Here is a 23,856-nt window from a genome sequence, read left to right as displayed (position 1 = left end):
ATTTTTCATTAATTTTCATGCAAACCAAGGCTATCCATTACGAAAACTTGTTAAATTTCGCCCTACTTTCTGCAATTTTTATTCTGCGTCAGTATTGCGCTCAAAAAATTCACACAAGTACTTTCATATGTTGTTTGCACCAAGGTAAGGAGGCACGTCCATAAACGAATCACAAAAATAAGATACGGGGAAGAAAAACCAGAACGTTTTGTTTTCGGAAAACTAGTTTTGTTCACTCTCGGTTTGGGAGTTAGTACGCCTTACTCCTTGGGTGTTTTGGTTTGAAATTTTTACTAGATCTTTGTCACTGTGTCTATTGTGTTTTTGCTGAGATTTGAGCCCAGATTCAACCCACAAGACTGGCAATAAACTTTTTATTGATCACTGCCAGGGCTGAAAGGAAAGTTCGTTTGTGTGTGAAACTGTTTGATTTTTTTCGCGGGTGATTACTCATTCATTTAGCCTGAAATTTGTCACATTTTTTCCTGAATTCAGTGGAGATTCTTACGTGGAATTTTAGGAAAAAACTATTTGGGAAGAATTTTTCATAAATTTTCACGCAAACCATGGCTATCTTTTACCAAAATTTGTGAAATTTTGCCCTACTTTCTGCAATTTTTATTCTGCGTCCGTATTGCGCTGAAAAAATTCTCACAAGTACTTTTATATGTTGTTCGCACCAATGAAAGGAGGCACGTCCATAAACAAAACACAAAAAGAAGATACGGGGAAGAAAAGCCAGGACGTTTTGTTCTCGGAAAACCAGTTTTGTTCATTCTCGGAATGGGACTTAGTACGCCTTACTCCATGGGTGGTTGGTCTGAAATTTTTACTAGACGTTCGTCACTTTGTCTATTGAGTTTTGGAAGAAACTTGAGCCCCAGATTCGTCCCACAAGACTGCCAATAAACATTTTATTGATCACTGCCAGGGCTGAAAGGAAAGTTTGTTTGTGTGTGAAACTGTTTGATTTTTTTCGTGGGTGAATACTTATCTGTTTAGCCAGAAATTTGTCACGTGTTGTCCCAAATTCAGTGGAGATTCTTATGTGTAATTTTAGGAAAAAACTATTTCGGGAGAATTTTTCAGAAATTTTCGCGCAAACCAAGTCTATCCTCTACCAAAACGTGCGAAATTTCGCCCTACTATTTACAATTTTTATTCTGCATCCGTATTGCGCTGAAAAAATTCACACTAGTACTTTCATATGGTGTTTGAACCCAGGTAAGGAGGCACTTCCATAAACGTATCACAAAAAGAAGATACGGTAATAAAAGCCATGACGTTTTGCTTTTGGAAAATCAGTTTTGTTCACTCTCGGTCTGGGACTTACCACGCCTAAGTCCATCGGTGTTTTTGTCTGAAATTTTTACCAGACGTTCGTCACTGTGTCTATTGAGTTTTGGGTGAGATTTGAGCACCAAATTCGACCCACAAGACTAGCAATAAACTTTTTATTCATCACTGCAAGGGCTGAAAAGAAAGTTCGTTTGTGTGTGAAACTGTTTGATTTTTTTCGTGGGTGAATACTCATCCGTTTAGCCTCAAATTTGTCACGTTTTGTTCTGAATTCAGTAGAGATTCTGACGTGGAATTTGAGGGAAAAAACTATTTCGAGAGAATTTTTCTGAAATTTTCGTTCAAACCAAGTCCATTACCAAAATTTGTGAAATTTTGCCCTACTTTTTGAACTTTTTATTATGCGTCCGTATTGCGCTTAAAAAATTCACACAAGTACTTTCATATGTTGTTCGCACCCAGGAAAGGAGGCATGTCCATAAACAAAATACAAAAAGAAGAATCGGGGAAGAAAAGCAAAGACGTTTTGTTTTCGGAAAACCAGCTTCGTTTAATCTCGGTCTGAGACTTACTACGCCTAAATCTTTGGGTGTTTTGGTCTGAAATTTTTTCTAGACGTTTGTATCTGTGTCTATTGAGTTTTGGATGAAATTTGAGCCCTAGATTCGTTCCACAGGAATGGCAATAAACTTTTTATTGATCTCTATGAGGGTTCAACTAAGGTTCGTTTGTATGTGAAACTGTTTGATTTTTTTCGTGGGTGAATACACATCCGTTTGACCTGAAATTTGTTGCGTTTTGTCCAAAATTCAGTTGAGATTTTTATGTGGAATTTTAGGAAAAAACTATTTTGGGATAATTTTCATAAATTTTCGCGCAAACCAAGGATATCCTCTACCAAAACTTGTGAGATTTCGCCCTACTTTTTGCAATTTTTATTCTGCGTCCGTATTGCGCTGAAAAAATTCATACAAGTACTTTCATATGTTGTTTGAACCCAGGTAGGGAGGCACGTCCATAAACGTATCACAAAAAGAAGATATGGGAATAAAAGCCATGACGTTTTGCTTTTGGAAAATCAGTTTTGTTCACTCTCGGTCTAGGACTTACCACGCCTTAGTCCTTCGGTGTTTTGGTCTGAAATTTTTAGCAGACGTTTCTCACTATGTCTATTGAGTTTTAGGTTAGATTTGAGCCCCAAATTCGTCCCACAAGACTGGAAATAAACTGTTTATTGATCACTCCCAGGGCTGAAAGGAAAGTTCGTTTGTGTGTGAAACTGTTTGATTTTTTTCAGGGGTGAATACTCATCCGTTTAGCCTGAAATTTGTCACGTTTTGTCCTGAATTCAGTAGAGATTCTGACGTGGAATTTTAGGAAAAAATTATTTCGGGAGAATTTTTCATAAATTTTCATGCAAACCAAGGCTATCCACTACGAAAACTTGTGAAATTTTGCCCTACTTTCTCCAATTTTATTCGGCGTCAGTATTTTGCTCCAAAAATTCACACAAGTACTTTCATATGTTGTTTGCACCCAAGTAAGGAAGCACGTCTATAAACGAATAACAAAAAGAAGATACGATGAAGAAAAGCCAGGACAGTTTGTTTTCCGAAAACCAGTTTTGTTCAATCTCGGTCTGGGACATACTACGCCTTAATGCTTGGGTGTTTTGGTCTGAAATTTTTATCAGATCTTCGTCACTGTGTCTATTGAGTTTTTGCTAAAAGGAAAGTCCGTTTGTGTGTGAAACTGTTTGATTTTTTTCGTTGGTGAACACTCATCCGTTTGACCTAAAATTTGTCGCGTTATGTTCGGAATTCAGTAGAGATTCTTACGTGGAATTTCAAAAAGAAACAATTTTGGGAGAATTTATCAGAAATATATGCGCAAACCAAGGCTATCTCTACCAAAACTTGTGAAATTTCGCCCTACTTTATGCAATTTTTATTTTGCGCCCGTATTGCGCTGAAAAAATTCACACAAGTACTTTCATAGGTTGTTTGCACCCACGTGATATGATAAAAATAACAAGATATAAATGATTCTTTGACATTTTATGGAATCAACTTGAGTTGGAAAGGTAATAGGCACTTTTCTGGAATTGGATCAATGTTCTATGATTCAAGAACTCACCAAAACTTGAGCCAACACTCCAAAACTCATATGGAAGTCCATTTCTTGCCAATTGAACCGATTAAAATGCTTAAGAATTCAAATGAACCGATTAAATTGCTTAAGAATTCAAATGAACCGATTAAATTGCTTAAGAATTCAAATGAACCGATTAAAATGCTTCACAAATGAAATGCACCGAGCAAAAGCAAGGAAGAAGGAAGATGAATCGATTATATTCAGCAAAGAAGAAGATGAACCGAACAAAACATAAAAGTAAGCTAAAACACCGAATAGAAAGGACCTAAGACATGTTTTAGGAGTTCATATGGACATGGAGATGAAAGAAATAGATGGAAAAGAGAGAAGACTTATGTGGTTGAAGAACTTGGTTGCTGAACACGCCACTTGAAGTGTGAATGCTCCAAGATAAGTGTGAATTGCCGCCACTTGAGGAACCAAGGCACTCAAGATGAGACTAGGAAGAGGAGAAGGCAAGTTCTCACTCACTCAATCACCAATTTGGGAGAGTTTCATTACTTCAAAAATCAATTCTATTATTTGAAGGACCTAAGCCCTCCTTTTATAGGAGCAAGGGTCGGTCATGAGGCTACAAAGCTTGCACTACAAGCTAACCAAAAGTCCCATTTCACTCACTTCTAACGCCTATAGTGAGTCATGAAGAGTCACCTTCTAGAAAATTCTAAACTAAAGCCTAAAGATGCTTTACAAAAGAGGTATCTAATGTTTCCCTCTAAGCACCTTCCTAAAAACTATATATTTAAACATTCTACAAAAGACACTATAAAAAGAGAAAACATTCTACCACTACTTCCTAATTCTTAAAACTTGCTCCTTGTAAGCCTTTGAGGTAGGCTAATGTCTTCTTGAACCTCTTCAACTTCGGCCTCTACCTCCTCTTGATCTTGATCTTCGGCCTCTACCTCTTCTTGATCTTGATCCTCATCATACTCCCCGAGTTGGAGAGAATTCGACCACGAATTCTAGAGACCTACAGAAAAAGGAGTTAGATCACTGATATTAAATGTATGACTACCAAAGTATGTATCAGGCATATTTAACTCATAAGCATTTACATTAATCCTCGTTAGGACTTGGAAAGGTCCATCACCACGAGGCATTAGTTTGGACTTCCTTTGAGTAGGAAAACGATCTTTCCTCAAATGAAGCCAAACCCAATCACCTTCATCAAATAACAATGCTTTTCTCCTTTTGTTGGCAAGTTCAGCATACTTGCCAACCTTCTTCTCAATTCTCAAATTGATGTCTTTATGCAAATTTTTCAAAAAAGAAGCCTTTTCATCCCCATCTTTGCACAAGACATCATCAAGTATGGGAATAGGAAAAAGGTCAAGAGGTGTTAAGGGATTAAACCCATAGACAACCTCAAAAAGAGAATGTGAGGTGGTAGAATTTACTACACGATTATAAGCAAATTCAACATGTGGTAGTAAATTCTCCCAAACTCTAGGATTCCCGGAAATAAAGCATCTCAGCATTTGTCCCAAAGTTCTATTTACCACTTCGGTTTGACCATCGGTTTGTGGGTGACAAGTGGTAGAAAATAAAAGTTTAGTACCAAGCTTACCCCACAAGGTCTTCCAAAAGTGACTCAAGAACTTGGAATCTCTATCGGACACAATAGTTCTAGGAATACCATGTAAACGAACCACTTCTTGAAAGAAGAGGTTTGCAATATGACATGCATCATCCACTTTATAGCAAGGAATAAAGTGAGCCATCTTTGAAAAACGATCCACAACCACAAAAATGGAATCCTTTCCCTTTGATGTCTTGGGTAATCCTAAGATGAAATCCATAGAAATGTCAACCCAAGGCATTGAAGGGATAGGAAGAGGAGTATATAAACCATGGGGATGCAATCTAGATTTAGCTTTACGGCAAGCTATGCATTTTTCACACAAACTATGAACATGTTTATGCATATGAGGCCAAAAGAAATGTTCATGTAACACATCCAAAGTTTTTGCAACCCCAAAATGACCCATTAATCTTCCCTCATGTGCTTCTCTAACAAGAGATAATCTAATGGAGCTTTGAGGAACACAAAGACGTTTTCCTTTAAAAAGAAAGTCATCTTGTATAAAAAAATCTTTTTGTCCTCCTTTGATACACTCTTGATAGATAAGAGAAAAATCAAAGTCATTATGATAAAGATCCTTAATGTGATCAAAGCCAAGAAATTGAGAACCCAAAAGATTGAGCAAGGCATAGCGTCTAGAAAGTGCATCGGCCACAACATTATTTTTGTCTTGCTTATGTTTGATCACATAAGGAAATTGCTCAAGGAATTCCATCCACTTAGCATGCCTCTTGTTAATTTTGTTTTGGCTTTTCAAATATTTAAGAGATTCATGATCACTATGAATCACAAACTCTTTAGGAAAAAGATAATGTTGCCAAGTAAACAAAGCTCTAACAAGTGCATATAATTCCTTATTATAAGTGGAATAGTTGAGATGACTTCCTTTCAATTTCTCACTAAAATAAGCTATAGGGTGGCCCTCTTGAAGGAGAACAGCCCCAATGCCTATACTTGAAGCATAACATTCAATCTCAAATGTTTTAGCAAAATTAGGAAGGGCTAAGATGGGAGCATTAGTCAATTTTTCTTTTAAAACATCAAAAGCTTTTTGTTATGTTTCTCCCCACTTAAAAACCACATCCTTTTTTACTATATCATTGAGAGGTGCAGCTATGGTACTGAAGTTGGGTACAAATCTTCTATAAAAAGAAGCAAGACCGTGGAAACTTTGGACATCATTCACATTGGTAGGTGTTGGCCAATTTTGAATGGCCACTACCTTAGATTGATCTTCATGCACCCCTTGTTTACTCACAACAAACCCTAGGAATTCTATATGATCAAGTACAAACATACATTTAGCAAGGTTAGCATACAAATGTTCTTTCCTAAGGGTTTCCAAGACTTGTCTAACATGCATCCTATGGTCACACAAAGACAAGCTATAAATGAGGATATCATCAAAATAAACAACAACAAACTTGCCAAAGAATGGTCTTAAAACATGATGCATGAGGCGCATGAAAGTACTTGGAGCATTAGTTAAGCCAAATGGCATAACCAACCACTCATACAAACCAAAGTTGGTCTTAAAGGCCGTCTTCCATTCATCACCCGGTTTTATACGGATTTGATTGTAGCCGCTTTTAAGATCAATCTTTGTAAAAATTTTGGAACCATGCAATTCATCCAACAAATCATCAAGCCTAGGTATGGGATGCCTATACTTAATTGTAATGTTATTTATAGCCCTACAATCCGAACACATCCTCCATGTGCCATCTTTCTTAGGGACAAGGATAATAGGCATAGCACAAGGTCTCATGCTATCTAGAACCCAACCTTTAGCAATTAATTCCTCAATTTGTTGGCGATTTTCCCTAGTCTCACTTGGATTTGTCCTATAGGCCGGACGATTGGGTAAAGAAGATCCCGGAATTAAATCAATTTGGTGCTCAATCCCTCTCAAAGGTGGAAGGCCTTTTGGAGGATCTTGAAACACATCATGAAACTCCTTTACAAAATTATCCAAACAATGAGGACTATCTACAAGTGGTTCTAACTTAAGAGGTCTAGGAATAGCTAAGAAGATAGGATTGTGAGCCACTATATCCCTTTGGACCTCATGCCTAGAAATAAAAAGTGTAGGCTTATGACTCTTTTCTTTTTCATTCTCCCTCTTTTTCTTCATAAGAATTTGGTCCTCATGGACTCCTCTTGGAGAGGGAGATTTCAAAATGACCTTGTGACCATGGAAATCAAAAGAGAGTTTATTGGTAAAGCCATCATGAAAAACTTTTCTATCATATTGCCAAGGCCTTCCCAAAAGAACATGTGTTGCTTCCATGGGCACAACATCACATAATACCTCATCCTTGTATTTTCCAATAGAGAAATGAATGAGGACTTGCTTATTCACAATGATTTCGCCTACTTCACTTAGCCATTGCAACTTGTAGGGCTTTGTATGAGAGATAGTAGGCAATCCAAGCTTATCTACTACTCTTGTACTAGCCACATTAGCACAACTACCTCCATCCACTATTAAAGAACAAATGTTGTTTTGAATAAGACATCTTGTATGAAAAATATTTTCTCTTTGACTTTCATCAAAAGGTTGTAAAACTTGTCCAAGAAGTCTTCTCACAACCAACAAATCTCCTTCAAGTGGACTCTCACTCTCATGCTCACTAGACGATCTAGAATGTGAAGAATGCTTAGGTGAATCTGAATCATGCTCACTAACTACAATGCCATTATGCCCAAACATATTCCTTTTAGAAGGACAATTAGCCGCAATGTGACCATAACACATACACTTAAAGCATTTCTTACTAGACGATTTGATTGGAGATTTAGGAGTAGAAGTCGAAGGCCTAGATTCCTTAGGTTTGAAAGAAGACTCTTTAGAAGGGTTTTTGGAAAAAGATTTTCTATTTTTCCAAGAGTTGTTGTAGTAACCATCATTGGAAGAATTTTTAAAAGCATTTCTTTTAGCAATTTGGGCCTCAACCTTCATTGCAAGATGAACCAAAGATCCCAAAGATGAATACTCTTGAAACTCAACAACATCTTGAATATTCATCCTTAGACCACTTACAAACCTAGCTATCAAGGCTTCCTCACTCTTTCTCAAATTAACCTTAAGCAAAAGTGTTTCCAATTCCTTGAAATATGCATCCACACTTAGCATGCCTTGTTGAAACCGTTGGAGCTTCAACATGAGGTCTTTCCTAAAGTGTGGTGGTACAAACCTAAAGTGCATACACTCAACCAAATTGTTCCAAGAGACCACGGGAGGTCTCTTGTTATAGCAAATGTCTGTTACATAACTATGCCACCATTTCATGGCATAATCAACAAATTCTAGGGTGGCTATCTTCACCTTTTGGTCCTCCTCAACCTCATAGGTGATAAAGATTTGTTCACATTTAGCCTCCCAATCTAGATATACATTTGGATCACTATCCCCATTAAAACTAGGAACTTTGAGAAAAGGAACTTGAGGCTTGGACTCTTGGTGAGATCTTTGGTCACAGTGATGGTGTCTTTCATTGGAATGATGATGATGCCTCCTTCGTCTATGATCATCTCTAGAGCCGTGAGCAGATGCAGAACCTTTTGAAGAATGTCTAGGAGAAGGTTGCCTCTCATGCAAAGAATGGACAACTCCTTCTTGTTGCAATTCAATCTTAGCCAAACGTGCTTCTAATCTTTGCAATTCTTCATCCTTTTGAGCAAGAGCCTTCCTTGCTTCTTTCAATTCATTAAGATCATAAGCTCTATGAGTAGAGCATGGCTTTGAAGATTCAGCACTTGAATAGGTATCCATTTAGAAAAGAAAAAAAACAGCAAACACAAGAACAAACAATGTTAAGAAAACAAAGTTAGCAACAATCAATTAGAGCAAAATGCCGAAGATAGGAGTCACTCAAAACACTCCAAAGAAAGAATACTTCCTTTTACCAATCTGATCTTGAGGCCTTTAGTAACCTCAAATGAAAGATGTCAAAGCAATAGCACACAATCTCAAAGCTAAACACCCTAAAACCAAAGAATCAATGAAAGACAAACAAGAAAAGGTATAAACAAGAAAAGGCTAGAACAAAAGGAATACAATATATATGACAAACTCAAAGATTAGTGAATAAAAGACAAGCAAAAAAATAAGGTACTCAATGAAAAAGAAGGCACACAAAAGAGACCTAGAGAAAAGTACTAGAGTAGATGAAGAAAACAAAAACAGAACTACTAGAAAATATTTTTATGCAAACTGTGAGTAATGTTTACAGATTTATCTGGAAAGATATAAAGCGAACTGGAATATGAAATTGTAACCACAGAAAGTTAAAGATATTAGCATAACAATGGCACTGGAATTACTCAAAAACAGTAATCCAATTAATTGTGATAAATTTTCTAAAATCACTGCCAGATTACCGTATTTTTTTCGGCAGAATTACACACTGTTTGTATTTTATTTATCATTTGTTTTGTACCTTGAATTTTGAAGTACTTCTTTTTTTCTACTTTTCTACAACACTTTGACGAACACAAATCCAGAATTTCAGAAATTTCCAGTAAGTAAATCAGTTGCAATAAGGCGAAACAGTCAGCACATTTGCAGGAAAACAGAGGAATCCTAACAGAAATGAAAAACAGAATTAAGAACTAGCAAAGACATAATAGAAATGATGTGTAAGAACTTGTATAGATCTAAAATACAAGTATGAACTCAATACTAAAAAGAAAATGCACCAAAGGATCAAGAAACAAACACATAAAACTGTTCTTAACACAAAATCAAGAAACAAAAATTACAACAAAAAGACTACAAAGAATTGATGACATTCTTGGAAAAACAAGACTATGACAAAACTTATAAGGATTCAAAAATTAAAATGACACAAACACAATGTAATATAAAAAAGAAAACAGCAAGAAAACTCAAAAAATAACCTAAAAACAGAAAGGAAACAACAAGAATATTGAGTTCTTGAATTAAAGAGCCTACAAACAACTCAAAACAAAAACAAGAATAAACCTAAACTCTAGATACCACATGATATGATTCCAATAACAAGATATAGATGATTCTTTGACATTTTATGGAATCAACTTGAGTTGGAAAGGTAATAGGCACTTTTCTATAATTGGATCAATGTTCTATGTTTCAAGAACTCACCAAAACTTGAGCCAACACTCCAAAACTCATATGAAAGTCCATTTCTTGCCAATTGAACCGATTAAAATGCTTAAGAATTCAAATGAACCGATTAAATTGCTTAAGAATTCAAATGAACCGATTAAAATGCTTCACAAATGAAATGCACCGAGCAAAAGCAAGGAAGAAGGAAGATGAATCGATTATATTCAGCCAAGAAGAAGATGAACCGAACAAAACATAAAAGTAAGCTAAAACACCGAATAGAAAGGACCTAAGACATGTTTTAGGAGTTCATATGGACATGGAGATGAAAGAAATAGATGGAAAAGAGAGAAGACTTATGTGGTTGAAGAACTTGGTTGATGAACACGCCACTTGAAGTGTGAATGCTCCAAGATAAGTGTGAATTGCCGCCACTTGAGGAACCAAGGCACTCAAGATGAGACTAGGAAGAGGAGAAGGCAAGTTCTCACTCACTCAATCACCAATTTGGGAGAGTTTCATTACTTCAAAAATCAATTCTATTATTTGAAGGACCTAAGCCCTCCTTTTATAGGAGCAAGGGCCGGTCATGAGGCTACAAATCTTGCACTACAAGCTAACCAAAAGTCCCCGTTCACTCACTTCTAACGCCTATAGTGAGTCATGAAGAGTCACCTTCTAGAAAATTCTAAACTAAAGCCTAAAGATGCTTTACAAAAGAGGTATCTAATGTTTCCCTCTAAGAACCTTCCTAAAAACTATATATTTAAACATTCTACAAAAGACACTATAAAAAGAGAAAACATTCTACCACTACTTCCTAATTCTTTAAACTTGCTCCTTGTAAGCCTTTGAGGTAGGCTAATGTCTTCTTGAGCCTCTTCAACTTCGGCCTCTACCTCCTCTTAATCTTGATCTACGGCCTCTACCTCTTCTTGATCTTGATCTCCATCACGTAAGGAGGCACGTCCATAAATGAATCACAAAAAGAAGACACAGGGAAGATAAGTCAGGATGTTTTGATTTCGGAATTCATGTTTTGTTCACTCTCGGTCTGGGACTTACTACGTCTTACTTCTAGGGTGTTTTGGTCCGAAATTTTTACCAGACGTTCGTCATTGTGTCTATTGAGTTTTGGGTGACATTTAAGCCCCAGATTCATCCCACAAGACTGGCAGGAAACTTTTTATTGGTTATTGTCAGGGCTGAAAGGAAGGTTCGTTTGTGTGTGAAACTGTTTGATTTTTTTCATGGGTGAATACTCATCCGTTTGACCTTAAATTTTTCGCGTTTTGTCCCGAATTCAGTGAAGATTCTTACGTGGAATTTCAGGAAAAAACTAATTTGGGAGAATTTTTCATAAATTTTCACGCAAACCAAGGTTATCCTCTACCAAAACTTGTGAAATTTCGCCTTACTTTCTGCAATTTTTATTCTGCGTTCGTATTGCGCTGAAAAAATTTGCACAAGTACTTTCATATGTTGTTTGCACCCAGGTAAGGAGGCACGTCCATAAACGAATCACAAAAAGAAGATACGGTGAAGAAAAGCCAGGAAGTTTTGTTTTCGGAAAACCAGTTTTGTTCACTCTCATTCTGGGACTTACTACGCCTTACTCCTCGGGTCAAATGGATGAGTAGTCACCCACGAAAAAATCAAACAATTTCACACACAAACGAACCTTCCTTTCAGCCCTGGCAGTGATCAATTAAAAATTTATTGTCAATCTTGTGGGACGAATCTGGGCCTTAAATCTCAGCCAAAACCTAATAGACACAGTGAGGAACGTCTAGTAAAAATTTCATACCAAAACACCCAAGGAGTAAGGCGTAGTAAGTCCCAGACCGAGAGTGAACAAAACTGGTTTTCCGAAAACAAAACGTCCTGACTTTTGTTCCCTGTATCTTCTTTTTGTGATTTGTTTATAGACGCGCCTCCTTACATGGGTACAAACAACATATAAAAGTACTTGTGTGGGTTTTTTCAGTGCAATACGGACTCAGAATAAAATTGCAGAAAGTAGGGCGAAATTTCACAAGTATTGGTAGATGATTGCCTTGGTTTGCACAAAATTTCTTAAAAATTCTCCCGAAATAGCTTTTTCATTAGATTCCATGTAAGAATCTCCACTAAATTTAGGACAAAAGGAGGATCATTATTCTTGTGTGAGTTACTAAAAAAAGCTATTACTCACACTTGAGGGACCATGATGTGTAGCATTATTCTTGTGTGAATTCAAAAGCTATGTAGAATCTTAAACTTGTTAAGGATAACCCTATAATATGTAGAGCATAAACTATGGTTTTCTTACCCGAATTAGAGGACCATTTTGTCCCAAATACCTGTTCACAACAAAATAAAGAGAGTTTTAATATATTTATACTATAAAAATATTAAATAAAAACTAATTATATAGATTACAAAATAATTACTTAATGAGTAAATTAGATATTATTTTAATTACTAAAAAAATTATTAATATTTAAAATAATTTTTAATATTAATAAATAGTTTTTAAATTGGTATCTAATTAGTTACTAAGGTTTAGTTACCAATTTTATAGTTGTTAACTAGATACTAATTTAAAAATTATATTAATAATATAAATTATTTTATATACTAATATTATTTTTTTAAATTAGATATCAATATATTAATTAATTATTATTTTTATCCAAAATTATTTTTTATTTAATAATATTTTTTAGTGCATTGTGCATAAATACCTTTTAGGAGAGAAAAAAGTGAATGAAATTCTATAAGTTAAATATATTTTCTACAATTTAAAAATATGAAATAAATATATAAGGTAGTTTCTATCAATTAATTTTAATTTATAAAATAAATTATTCTATTTTTTTAATTTTCTCCCTGACTTAGATAAAAATTTATCAAAACATATCCTTAATCGGTTGTTTAAGAATATTCTTAGTTTAGGTGTATGTAATAATTTTACAAGTAATTTTTTTCCAGCATGTCATTGATATCCACCTCATTTTACCACTCTTCTAAAAAATCATTTTTAATTTATTTTGTTATTATAAATTAATACAAATTAATATATATATATATGTGTATCAACTTATATTAAATATTTAAAAATACCTTAAACTATAATTTTATAAAATTTAACATAAATAATTATGATAATGTGAAATTAATATTTAGCAATTAAATTTAAAAAATTAACATATACAACACAGGTTTGTTCTTATTATTGATGCAATGATAAATCTGTATGATGCATAGGGTTGTGACATAGACAAAGATCTCATCAGTCAAAGATAATGAGTTGCAGTCAAAGCACTGAATGGCCCAGATTCCATCCTAGCCTTTGCTCCTTCTACCAGTTGGATTAAAAAGCAGTAAATATTCTTTTAAATATATTAATAATTAAAAATATTAAGTGTTTTTATGATTTTTTTGTTAATCTTTTATTGAAAAATATTATAAAGACATTGGTTAGTATAATTATTCCCCCTAAAAAAATCTTTTAGTGTTTGTTTTGCAGGTAACATTATATTTTTATACACTTTTTTTTTTAATCAGCATATTCTTATACACTTATTTTTATTATTTTTAATAATTTGATAATAGATATGAAATAAATAAAATTACATATATATATATATATATATATGTGTGTGTGGAAACGTATGAGAATCTATAAATTATATATTTTTGTTAATTAAAGAAACTAAATTGAAATAAGTGTACCTACGGTTTCTTGTTCAATGGTACTGGACTTAAACATTATGAAATAAAATAAATAAATTATTGATCCGTTGAATACTTTGTAACAAAAAATTATTAAAAAAATTAAAATAAATGTCTAATTATGAAAGTGTGTATGATATACATAATATCTAATTTTTTTGTATTTATTAATGAAATAAATGTTTGATTTTTTAATTTAATAAAATATTATTTTTTAAACAATTCATTATGTATGTCGTTCAAAATGTTTATCCTTTGGTATATATATATATATATATATATATATATATATATATATATATATATATATATATATTATGCATATGTAAATTAAATAATAAATTACTTTATATATATATATATATATATGTGTGTGTGTGTATTAAATATTTAACTTAAAGGAATAGCTTATTAATATAATATAATAGAAATAATTAGTATTACAATTGTTGTTGTTTACTATAAATTAATAAAAAACTAATTATTTATCTATCATCATTTTTATTAACAATTTATATTAAATCTAAATTAAGATTTCCGTTCGTGATTTATTTTTTTGTCGTTAAGTGATAAAATATATTTTGTAAAAATAGGTCAAATAGATAATAAGGATGATTGAGTTGTTTTTTTTTTAATTTTAAGAACTGTTTTTGCAAAACTTCATCTATTAGATGGGAAGAGAAGAAGTTTATACTTAGTATATGCACTATCAAGCAAGTTTGTTAAGAGCCATATTTGATAAAGTGTCGTCAAATATGCAATTTCAATAGAACATATGCTTGGGTAAAAAGTTTTTTTTTAAAGATCATTTTCGTAAACTCTCCTTTCAAAATTAATTACAAATTAATAACATATAATGTTAGGAAATGAGTATTAATTCACAAAAAAAAAAACAAATAAATCCACAAGTGCTAAAAGATATAAGGTAAACAGTAAAAAAAGGAAGAAAAGAAAATCACATACATAAACTTAACATGGTTCAATCGAAGTATTAATGAACTTCAACATATTTCCACACAAAAATTCATTATAAGATAGATATTACAACTTAACAATTTCTTTATAAGTTAACTCTCACTCATAATACAACTTTAACGTTTTAACTCTCATTTGATTTCTACTGAAGGTACAAGATCCTATTTATAAAACAAAAATTGTTATAACTGACACACATGACGATCTACTAAGATCATTTGGTGCAAATTAACACTAAACAATCTAAGCAATTCTTCATAAATCTCCATCTTAGTTCAGCACAAACCTTCTAAGCAAGAGTTGTTATCTACCACTAAGCTCATTACAGGCTTAATCTTAATATCCAGTCAGTTTGATCAAATCCAAGCAATGAAAGAACTTGTTGCCCGTCAAAACCTTCATAATCATATCGGAGGGATTAGGATTTCTTGAGACCTTCATCACCTGCACAGACCCTCTTACAATCTTGATGTAGACATATCATTGCGAGATCTTATTGAGATGGATGAATAGTCAAACATTTTCTCCATAAAAAGAATAAGTTTTTATAAATCTTTTATATGTACTATAAATGTTCAAGGCTTATCAGACGAAGAACATAAGCAAGTCACTTGCATATATTAGGCTAAAGAAAGTACTTGCGTCTAACGGGAAAGACATGTTTTGCACTTTATTTTTTAAGCACACAATCAAAATCAAACAAAATGGTCATTTGAACTTTGATCTAACATATTTTTACATGTCCAAATATTTACTAAATAGATTTTTTTACATAACAAGAATTCAATGTTAAAAATGCACACATCTTCTTCTCTTCATTACCAAATATCCTCGCTCCCATTTTCGTACTGAATTTAAAAAGTTGAGTATTATCCATACCTACACTCAATTAATCCAAATATGCAGATATACATTTATTAGTAACCTTATTTAGATAACAACTATTATTATAAAAGGTCCAATTATAATGGCTAGACCCTCTCGATAATCTATTCAAAATGGAATAAAGTTATATTTCTTTTATTACAATCCCTTAACAAGTGAGTTCCTCTATATACATAACATCCAACAAGATGATCTTGTCTATTAGTCAAATATATAGAAAAAAAAATATCTTAATTAATAAAAACACTTACCACATGATGCTAAAAAAAGAAATCAAATATAATTTGTGATGTTATATATTGCATATTATTTCCATTTTCGTCAACACAAGTTAAAAAAAGAAATACAACTTCTATATAAAAGAAACAAAAACATGTATGCTCAAATATTACATTATGAAGAATTACAACAAAGATAGAGTTTGCTCCACAATGATCATATTTTGAGCACTTATATGTAGGAAACAAAGACGCATACAAAGACACAAAATATCTGTTACAGTCTACCCTATGATAAAGCTTTGTTGGTATATTTTCTTTGTATCTTAGTGTTTACATAAGTGAGAGTGAAAAACCTATTATATCCTTCATTTTTGTGAACTAAACACCTATGTAACAAAGCCTTATTATGTATCTCTCTATGAGATTTATTCCTAATGTCCTGCCATTACTTTTTGTTTGTAGCCAACAAATAAAAATACTTGTAGTTCTTATTTTCCGGAGAGATTGAAAAGGAATAAAATTATGTAGGACTTTCTTAACAATGACACTATATACCACAAATTTTTTGTAAAAATCACAACAAAAAATAACTTAAGAAATCCTTCTGAAAATGTCAACAAATAATAATTTTAAGAAACTCATTTATAAAATCTAAAATACCTTCTAGTGCACTTTTTTCCTTTCTTCATTTATCTTATTTTATACCACGACTTGGTATTATAATGGCACAATAGAAATGCTTATGCTAAACTTTCTTTTCACGTTTGTCCTTGACCCTTCTATTCTAATGGCATCAACTCCAAAACTAAAAGCAACCCTGTTCTTAAGATTGAAGTTAGGATAGGCTTGTTGAATCTCGTGGACATCCTACTATGTTTGATGGGTTTAAGGCATTTTCTACTGTAGTAACATAGCAGCACCTACGGAATATGCTGAGAATCTCGAATGATGGTTCTGTTTTGAAAGACTGATTGAGGTGATAATACTGATCCCAATTAAGTTGTGATGAAAAAGCAATGGAACGCAAGGTTGCTTGTTCTCTCCTTTGCAGGGCTTCAATGGATAAAATTAGGTGTGTCTTGACTGATGGTGATGCAGCAATCTGTAAGCAACTTGTTCAATTTCCTGAATTATTGAGAAAGAAAAAAAAAACCTTTTAATCCCCCATCTCAGATCCTTCCTCTGTTTTTGTGAGTTTGGAATTCGAGCTTGCACCAAATCTCCTTGTTGAAAGTCTTGGTGCACCTTTTTCTAACTTGCAGCATACTTCATGATTGCTTGAACTTGCATCATACTTTGCATTGGATGGAGACACTAGAAGCCATTTCTTATTTACCTATGAATATTAACCAATTGACAAATCCACTTGTAACCCCAAGAAATGAAGGCACTGTCTAACACTACTTTCTCTGCATGTTTACTGTTTTGCTAGTGCCATGTTCAATGTAGTACGACAGTTTAAGGATTAATTGCCACGGTATTAAATAGGAAATGGAAATGTTTCTCAGCAAAATGATTACAGAAATAGAGAAAAACAACTAGATTGTTAACATTGAGTTATTATTGTTTCTTTTACTGCAACTACCGAAATTAATGTTTTGAAGACCAAACCTAACGATGCCGAACAACAATGACAATACAGCTAACACGTGCTAAGGTTGTATTTGTTGATACACCTGTTGCAACGACCGCTAAGAAAGCAAGGATTAAAATCCAGTTCATATCCTCCCCCCACGTGGCACGAATTAAAAGACACAAATTACGAAAAAATATGAATAACTGTCGAAAAGCAAACAAAAATGTATAATACATGTATTAAAAAAATGGATAATACAAATAATATCTCATCCAAGATACAGAAATACAGTTCTAGAATACAGAAGTACAACTTTTCACAGGGGTTAAGGAGTCCCTTTAGGCACTTCCTTGCCTGTTTCAGAATTTCTATTTGTACAATAGGTTTATCCGCAGATCTCTACAGCTGTAACCCCACATCATCCAAACCGTAACAAGACCGGAAGAAGGGGAAAGCAAGAAAGAAAGTGTATATTCTGAGCCTAGCAAATAGGCAAAGCAAGGAAGGAAAAAGAAAAAAGTAAAATATCCACAAGGGCATAAGCATTATGCAGTCAATTTCATCAGTTATATGCAGCAGCAAGCAGCTCTTGACCAACTACACTTCAGCAATTGAGGGTGATTGACATCAAGAAAAGCATATACTTTGTATTGGACTAGAGATAGAACACTACCGGTCATTCAGTATTGTCATCATTCAAACTATTCATCACAAGGGTTATACGAATAACATTGCAAATGCCCACTGCAAAGAAATGCCAAAATTTCATTTGGATGTTGAACCTTTTGGGAGATCAAAGATGGTCCGGTATCTAAGTCCAGAACCTATATGATTTGCAGAAGGCCACAGCCACCTAAGGATATTCGGTCCCAAAACCTGCAGCAATTAAACAGAAACTCAAGTCCATAGTTCATACAAGCAGCTTCCAATTTCGTTTATGATAGAAACAGAAAAACACCCAACAGAAAAACAATGCAATAGTAGGGACTGACTCGTCCTATTTTCACATAAACAGAAAATATTTTACAGCCTTAATGACCAAAAAGTAGAGATTTTGATCATTACTGCCACTATTCTTATATTAAAACAGTTAAACTTCAGCATATAGTAAAAATGGAATTATGTTTCAGCATTGTCGTTGAAGAACAGCCAGGGTCCACCCTTACATAAAAAATTAAATGTAATTGGGGCTAATAAAACAACTTATGAACCATTTAGTTGAGGGTTGACTTTGGTCACGAACCAACAAAAAATCTTATGATGTCGAGGTTGATAAACTTTCTTTTTCCCTGATAACTAAATTGAACCCACATGCAAAAGGAAAGAGAAACATTGCATATTTCAAAAACAATGTGTGGTAACAGCTGTTAGGGAAAAAACAGTTCAAACCAAAATGAATTCTGGATATCAATTCTAGAATCTTAATATCATCTATATTTAAGATAGCTTAGTTCCTTAACAGTTAACACCATATAAGGCAATATTTAAAACATACACTTCTAGGTAAACGTAAAGAAATGCATGATAGTTAATAAATGTAAATACTAAATATCATATGGTTCTTTGTGCAAACCTAGAAAAGACACTAAACAACAAAGACGGTGCATTATAGTCTTCAATTCTTACATATGTCAAATTCTCATACGGGCCAAGGTCATATGGATGTTTGTAGATACTCCCACCTTTCTCTGCAAGCCATAGAGCTCTCACTCCTTCGTGATACTGCTAACACAATTTCTTATTTCAGAAAGTTGACATCAACTTGGTCAAATAAACTACAGTTTTTAACTAAACTTCTAACAAGTATAACCTCTATTGTGGTCTTGTTATGCAGGACAAGATAAATATGCCACCCTAAAAGCACACATAATGCTATGGATAAAGGGACCAGCAAGAGCCCAGAAACAACCTGCAAAAATAAAGAAAAAAATTATGAAAAAACAAATAGTTGAGTTTGCTTAATCAAAATAAGTAGTCATTTTTAACAGAACTTACATATACAGTACGGAAAGAGCTTTTTCCAATTTTTTCTTCATCCTGTATGCCATCATAAGCTAGACTACCCACTAGTAAGACCTAAAGCAATAAAGAAATGAAAAAAAAAAAAAAAGATTGTCAGCACAAGCATAACCATTAAATATAGCTTCCTGCTTTGACAAATACAGAAAGAAAGAAAAATAAATAAATAAATAAGGCTACAGATTTCATTCATGCAAATGTAACTTTTGGATTAGCTTATTTTAGAGAAATAATTGCTTCTTTGGAAGCTTTTAAAGAGAACTTTTGAAAAAAGAAAAACAAAGTAACTATTTCCAAATATGCACTACAGGGAAATCACAATAACAACCTAATCATAGTGATAATGAAAAAAGATTCAAACATACCAGGGAGTAGATGCAGGAAATTACAGCGTACAGGACAAAAATGAAGAAGACTTTATAGTTGGCATGACCCACGCAGTTATTTATCCAAATGCAGTGATGATCCTTACAACCAAGTGACAACAGATTTGTCATTATCATGAAATCCAAGATAACATTGATTAATAATTTAGAGATCATGCATACCATTCGTAGAACACATCTTTTACAAACCCGGCAATGATGTGCACGAGGAGGCTTATAGTGAGAACATTTTTGGCAGTATCGTAAATCACCGCCCTGCATGCAGATCCAAAAGCAAATTACTTGAAAAGTTATTTTTCATGATGCTCAAAATTAATATACAAACAAACATTTATGGAAATCTTTTGTAGATCAGAAAAAATACATCCTTTTAAGCCAAGGGATTAATTCAAACAAGTTGCTAAATAAAATAAGCCATCTTAATACAGTATGATATGCAGCAATTTGAGTATACAAATTCACTTAAGAACCCAGAAGAACCTGACTTAAAAAACTCCACAATTTCCATACAGTTTATAAGTACATTGATCATAAAAAATTAAGAAAGAGACGGGACAAAGACAACTCAACAAGGCTAGGCCAAAAACCAAAGCATTAACCCACTTAAAAACCAGTGAAATTCTATAGCTACATCAAACTTGACTGAATAAAGGATACAAGCAATTTTAAATCAGCATACAAGGTTGCAAAACCATCAAGTTCTTATGACTCCAGAAGATAGTTTTTCTAATTTCAGAACTAAAGACAAAGTAGGTATTGGAAAATATCAACAGCATGCACACAATCCAGATTTCTGAGTTTGTGGTTGCATTGCAGCTGTTGCTTGCAAATTGATGTGGGTCAATTGTGACTGATGTGGTCCCAACCTCAGCCTAACGTGGTGTGGCTGCATCATGAGATGTGGGTGCACACTTTACATCCTTGACTAGGATATTTTATAATACAAATTTCACAACCCAGGGTCCCAAACAACTCAGGCTAGAAACAAATAGAACCAGAAGATTCAAATTGACATGAGTATTAAAACATAAGTGAAATGTTAATGATTCAAATGAACAAAATAAGCTTCACAGACAAACGTGAAAACCAGCATAGGCCCTTCTTTTTCATCTTAGCCTCTCAAACTTTTGGCTTTAGAAGCAATAAACAAGAGAAAACAAAGAAAAAAGAAACTTAGTTCAAATTAGCCAGACCCATAAACTAGCCTTCAAACCAGCAACTTTACCTGAGTTTATGACAAATCGTTCAATTCTCTACTTAAGACCTAAGATTGTATACCTGTAAGTTCTAGGAGTTAACTCGAGTTTGAAGAATATGCCAATGAGATGCTGGTTAATAGTAAAAGACAATATCATTCAAAGGAAGACAACCATATACAATATAGTCTACTTTAAAATGAGTAGGTTTTGATGTTCTATATTCCACCAAAGCAAGCATATTTTCAAAATTATAATGCCAGTCTATATACACCATTCAAGACAATGAAAAAGAACCATAGCTTAAGATTTAACCTCTTGGAAATTAAATCCAAAAGGGGGAAGAAAAAAACTTGGCCTGCTAAACAATATGGATCAGTTCATAAGAAAAAGACTATAAATTTTAGTTCCTACCCAATGTATATATCGTATTCAAGCTTATTTTCAAATTATAATGCCAGTGTATTTACAGTATTCAAGAAAATGTACAAGCACCATAGCTTAAGCATTTTAACCTCTTGAAAATTAAATCCAAAAAGTAGAGAAAGAAACTTAGCCTGCTTAACAATATCTATCAGTTTATAAGAAAAAGACTACAAATTTTAGATCCTACCCAATCTAATAATCTTGATATCAACTGAATTTCCATCTTAATAGTCACAGCTCATAAGGAAAATCATTCATTCTAGACATCAACAAACCATCGCAACTGCAATGCAAGCTTCTTATACAGATAAAACATTACTACCACAACACCAACCTTTCTTGCTTTACAAACACAACAATGAGAATATTAAAGTTCACAAAAAACTCATACTTTTAATCTAGAACAACAAAAAACATAAACTTCATCATATAAACCTTCATCTTAACCGCCACATACACCGAAACCCTCAAGCAAACACAAGGGACGGTTTCAGAAAACCACAAAACTCTCCAGCTAAAGGTCAAGTTGGCTACATGAATCACAAGACACTATTCAACTCGGCTAAAAATCGAAGTTTCAGCAATGTTATTCATCATGGGATCTCTATTGATCCCTTTTTCCCAATGTCGTTTGTTACCTTTCTCTCTCCCCCTCTTCTCAGAGGACCACAAACCATACCATATTCATTCTTCAAAGGGGCCTCCTCGTTGTAAGTGTTCAAACTCTCCTACTGAAAACAAAGCTCTAAATACACTAGTCTTGTAACAGCACAACACACAGACACAGACACTACACCTCAAAACGAAAAATCAAAATGCCACTCTTTCCGCAGCCCCCAGATCACAGAACGACACGAACAACAAACCCCTACGTAACCAAGCTAAGTGTCAACCCCAACAGATTCCATTCAATTCAAGCTCCTAACAATGCAGCATCAAAACAAACACGCCGAACACAAAAACAAAAGCAAGCAACAACGAACGACAAACGAAACCCCCAAACGCAGAAGCCATTATCACTTTCGTGTTTTATATTCTAAAGTAAACGACAGAGAAAAGAAAGAAGACCTTGCGTTTGATCTCGTGGATGGGGCTCTCGGCGTCTTCTACGTCGGGCATGTAGGTGGCGGGGACGCGACCCGGATCCGTAGAGATGGCGGCGCGGTAGGTGATGCCGCAGACGGCGGCGAGCGCGGTGAAGACTGCGGCGTTCATGATCCCCGGTGAGGAGAAGAGACCGAGCCAGCGGTCGATGAAGACGAAGACGGTGGAGACGTAAATGTATGCGATGGCCAAAACGACGACGCTCACGGGGAGCGATAAGGCGAAGGGCTTCCCCTTGTCGACGGCCATCGTGGGGAGAGGCGGAGGCGCCGCCGGCTAGGCCAAAACGACGGCGTCTCCGGTAACGCGCGCGAGAGAGAGAAAGCGCTTTGAATTCGCAGGTTTGTTTGTTGGGTTGTACGAGAATTCCAGTCGCTTCCTTTGCCTTCAATTTTACCTCTTCTAACGATTGGCCAACAAACATAAATAATAACTTTTCTCTCTCTCTATATTCTATATCTGTCTAATTCCTTTTTCTAACTATAATTTCTGGATGTTTTTTTTTTCTTTTCCATTAATATGTGCTTTAAGGTGTTTTTTTTTCAACAAATCAAATTATATAAATAAATAAATATTTTTCAAAATTATAATCAAAATTTAACTATCTTTATTGTGGGTGTCTGGAAAAACTTTTACCTCAACCCACTTGTTCAAAGTTTAAATAAATTTAATTAAAATAGCAGAATAATTTGGTATAAGATGAAGGTGTAGAAAAAAATTTAAAAGAAAAGAAAAAGTATTTGTTAAACTATTGATTTTGTTGTTAAAGAATTCTTAGTGTTAAATTTTAAAAGCAATTTAAGTTTTAGATTTTGAATTTTTTTGGTGTGATTTATTATTTGTAGTTTCATTCAGCAATTCTATTTATTAATTAATAGTCTATATATATAAAGGAAGAGAGTGTGAAGAAATAATTAATGTATCCTCTTTTGGAAGCATTTTGCAAATTAAATTGCGCTACTATGTTAATTAATTACAAATTAAAAATCATTGATTATATTAAATTTCCCTACTGTGTTAATTAATTACAAATTAAAAATCATTAATTATATTCTTAAATACAATGAATGTATTCAATTGAAAAATAAGTTGAAGAAATATCAGTTACCATCCGCACCCCACTCTGTCACTCTTTTTTTACTTCTTCTTTCTTTTCCCAGTCAAATCTCTTCTCTTTTTTCTTCCTATTTTTTTTTATATTTTATCTATTTCAAACTTTAA

The 23,856-nt window shown here is 33.7% G+C and overlaps 1 protein-coding gene across 1 annotated transcript; it reads right to left on the bottom strand.

Annotated features, from left to right (window-relative positions):
* Positions 1–17,716: 17,716 nt before the first annotated feature.
* On the bottom strand, positions 17,717–23,125 carry LOC137818983 (probable protein S-acyltransferase 16). The gene is made up of 7 exons (XM_068622664.1): positions 22,600–23,125; positions 20,072–20,164; positions 19,889–19,990; positions 19,500–19,580; positions 19,315–19,413; positions 19,131–19,226; positions 17,717–18,380 (listed from the first exon to the last, which is right to left on the bottom strand). Exons 1-7 carry the CDS (start codon positions 22,882–22,884, stop codon positions 18,270–18,272), a joined length of 867 nt encoding a protein of 288 aa, XP_068478765.1. The 5' UTR covers positions 22,885–23,125; the 3' UTR covers positions 17,717–18,269.
* Between the last annotated feature and the right edge of the window lie 731 nt (positions 23,126–23,856).

The sequence above is a fragment of the Phaseolus vulgaris genome, chromosome 10 (assembly GCF_000499845.2).
Source record: "Phaseolus vulgaris cultivar G19833 chromosome 10, P. vulgaris v2.0, whole genome shotgun sequence".
NCBI classification, from domain to species: domain Eukaryota; kingdom Viridiplantae; phylum Streptophyta; class Magnoliopsida; order Fabales; family Fabaceae; genus Phaseolus; species Phaseolus vulgaris.
This window is presented reverse-complemented; position numbering and strand designations above follow the sequence as displayed.

Bases quoted from the DNA above. Each gene is read 5' to 3' on its own strand.
- LOC137818983 (XM_068622664.1), bottom strand. From the start codon at position 22,884: ATGGCCGTCGACAAGGGGAAGCCCTTCGCCTTATCGCTCCCCGTGAGC. The intron at 19,581-19,888 runs GTATGTTTGAAT...TTATTGCTTTAG, and splicing joins TTTCCTGCATCTACTCCCTG to GTCTTACTAGTGGGTAGTCT. The intron at 19,227-19,314 runs GTTATACTTGTT...TTGTGTTAGCAG, and splicing joins ATAACAAGACCACAATAGAG to TATCACGAAGGAGTGAGAGC.